The sequence below is a fragment of the Phytophthora parasitica genome (genome assembly GCF_000247585.1).
Source record: "Phytophthora parasitica INRA-310 unplaced genomic scaffold supercont2.25, whole genome shotgun sequence".
Classification (NCBI taxonomy): domain Eukaryota; phylum Oomycota; class Peronosporomycetes; order Peronosporales; family Peronosporaceae; genus Phytophthora; species Phytophthora nicotianae.
The window spans coordinates 596075-598518 of record NW_008649011.1 but is presented as its reverse complement, the minus strand read 5'-3'; the positions used below and the strand labels follow the sequence as shown (position 1 = coordinate 598518).

Below are 2444 nucleotides of genomic sequence, written 5' to 3'. Positions count from 1 at the left end.
AGTACAATTGGCCCATCTGCGTTCCTGCATAAATTTTCGCCGTTGGCAGACTCTATATGGTCCACCCTGTCGAAAACGAGGTGCACCACTGTACCGACAATTTTCGTCCAAAGAAATATCACACTGAAAAAAATCCAATTTATCAGTACTGGCTTCCCCGCCATATTTTATTACTCAACGACAACGAACTTTTAGAACTTTCAATGAAAATGTCGCTTGCCGTTGGATGGCATTCAGACGAAAAAAACCATTAAATTTTTAATGGGTTTTTTTTCGTCTGAATGCCATCCTGGCCAATCAGCATGCGTCACGACAAGTTTTTGGAACTATGTGTTATAAGGCTGCCCGCCCTCCCGCGGGCCAATCAGCGCATGCGTTACGCGACGAGTATATATATTATCATTTTTAAACTGATATTGACAATATCCTGAAATTATTGCGGACCTAAATAGCAAATAGCAAGTATGTTTTATAAGTTTTAAAAATAAAATATGAAGTATCTGTTAAAACAACATTTAAAATAATTGATTTGCAAACTTGAAAATAGATGTTTGCCTAATATTTTTAGATTTTAACAATATTGATCATTCATTTTTTAATTTGGCAGCACAATGAATTAGTTTTATTAAAATTTAACTGTTTGGTAAAATATTAAATGTACAAAGTTGGTAATAGAATCATGTATAATACCATATCTTATTTTGAGTAGTTGCCAATAATTTCACTGTTCATCATCATAAAATTTTGAAATAATTGTTTAAGTGACAAGAATGAGGTATGCGGGCTCTCGTTAAGCAACTTCAAATAAGCAACTTCCCCGATAAATGACGGCAACGTCATTTATCTCAGCTAATCATAAGTCTCGGAAAGATGCAGAATGTAGGTCATGAAGTTGCGCAACTATGTGCTGGGTTGGACGTCATGGCCTGTTTAAAAGCAACGCAAAAGCCCCCTTGCGGTCTTTCCTGTCGCCCAGCATCTCAACTGAAAGCTTTAAAAAAAAGACAGCAGAGCTATAAGGTGAGCGAGGGCTATCTAACTTTTCCTAGGATACAAGCTCGCGCGTTAAGTTCGCGGGATCGCAACCGCAGGAGTCGTATCGGGTAGCCAACCTGCATAGGAATCACCCCCTCATAGATGTAGGGGTAAACAGAAGTTACTTCAACGAGGTCCGAAGTATGCGCGTCTCAATTACCGTTGATTTCGAGAGCGGCAACATTGAAGTAGAATGCAGCCAAACAAATGTTCGAAATTATGAGAACTTTCCGCAAAATTTTTATTTCATCTTCATTCAATGCACATGGCTGTTTGCCAGGGGGACGATATGTGGTGTTGTAATTCCCACAGCAACGCTAGCTATAGGATAAACCCACAAAAATACGTTTACCAGAAAGGGAAACGATTGTCCGGGCGTGATCTGAAAGCCCAGACTAGCCCTAGCACCGGGACAGACTACACCGTTGCCAATCCAAACTCGCGGTACTGTAAGGCAAAGTCGAGTGAAGTAACTAAAGTAACTCAAAATTTGTAGACATTGTTTCTTTTAAAAAAAAATTGAGTTTAGAGCAATCTGGATTTAGTGTAAAGCAAACCACGCATTTCGACAAGCAGCCTCCCCCACGACCACACATTACAACATCGCCGATGCCAACAGAGCCGAAGCACGGGCTCGCTGCCAGGACGCGTGTGCTGGACGCTCGTAATGCTGGAAGGGACTGGATGCTGGTTGCTGAATGCAATGACATCCCTGCCACTACTGCGCGCGGCATCGTTAACCGCGGGACTCCGGAGGTAAAGCAGAGAGGAGGCTCGCGAGCAGCGTGCGTTAACACACCGGAGATGGAGGCAGCTCTGGTGGAGTACATTGAAGAAAATTGTCTGTACACTCTTGCTCAGATGCAGGAGATGCTGCACTTCGACTTCGGAGTGCGCATCAGTACGTCCTTGATCAGGAAGAAGCTGTGTGACAAGATGTATACAATGAAACATGTCCATGTACGCATACATTTAGCTGTTACGATTTTGTTTCTAACTTCAAATAATGTTGATAGGTGCGGGTCGAGCTGGAAACGTGTAATAGCGCGCAGAACATCAAGAAACGGAAAGACTTTGCGGACAGCCTGCTAGCTCATGAGAGAAATGGATCTTTCATTGTGTACTATGGTGAAACGAATTACAATATTTATTGTAAGAGATCCCAAGGACGCGCCCTCATTGGTGAGCGGGCCGTGGTTAAGCTGCCACCTTCCAAGGTGCAAACCTACAGTTGCAATGCGCGATTTCACCCGAAGTGGGGCTAGTACAATGGTCTAAGCAGCGTGGAAACATCAAGATGGAGATGAATGCGGCCTTCGTGGACGATGTGTACGACGCTGTGAAGGCTACAGATGTCTACCGAGACTTCTTTGTTGGTAAAACTATCGTTATCATCTTGGATAACGCTC

The 2444-nt window shown here is 43.0% G+C and overlaps 1 protein-coding gene across 1 annotated transcript; it reads left to right on the top strand.

Annotated features, from left to right (window-relative positions):
* Nucleotides 1–1644: 1644 nt before the first annotated feature.
* PPTG_11872 (hypothetical protein) lies at nucleotides 1645–2300 on the top strand (the record flags this gene model as incomplete). The annotated part of the gene is made up of 2 exons (XM_008907069.1): nucleotides 1645–1995; nucleotides 2052–2300. 2 exons carry the CDS (start codon nucleotides 1645–1647, stop codon nucleotides 2298–2300), a joined length of 600 nt encoding a protein of 199 aa, XP_008905317.1.
* Between the last annotated feature and the right edge of the window lie 144 nt (nucleotides 2301–2444).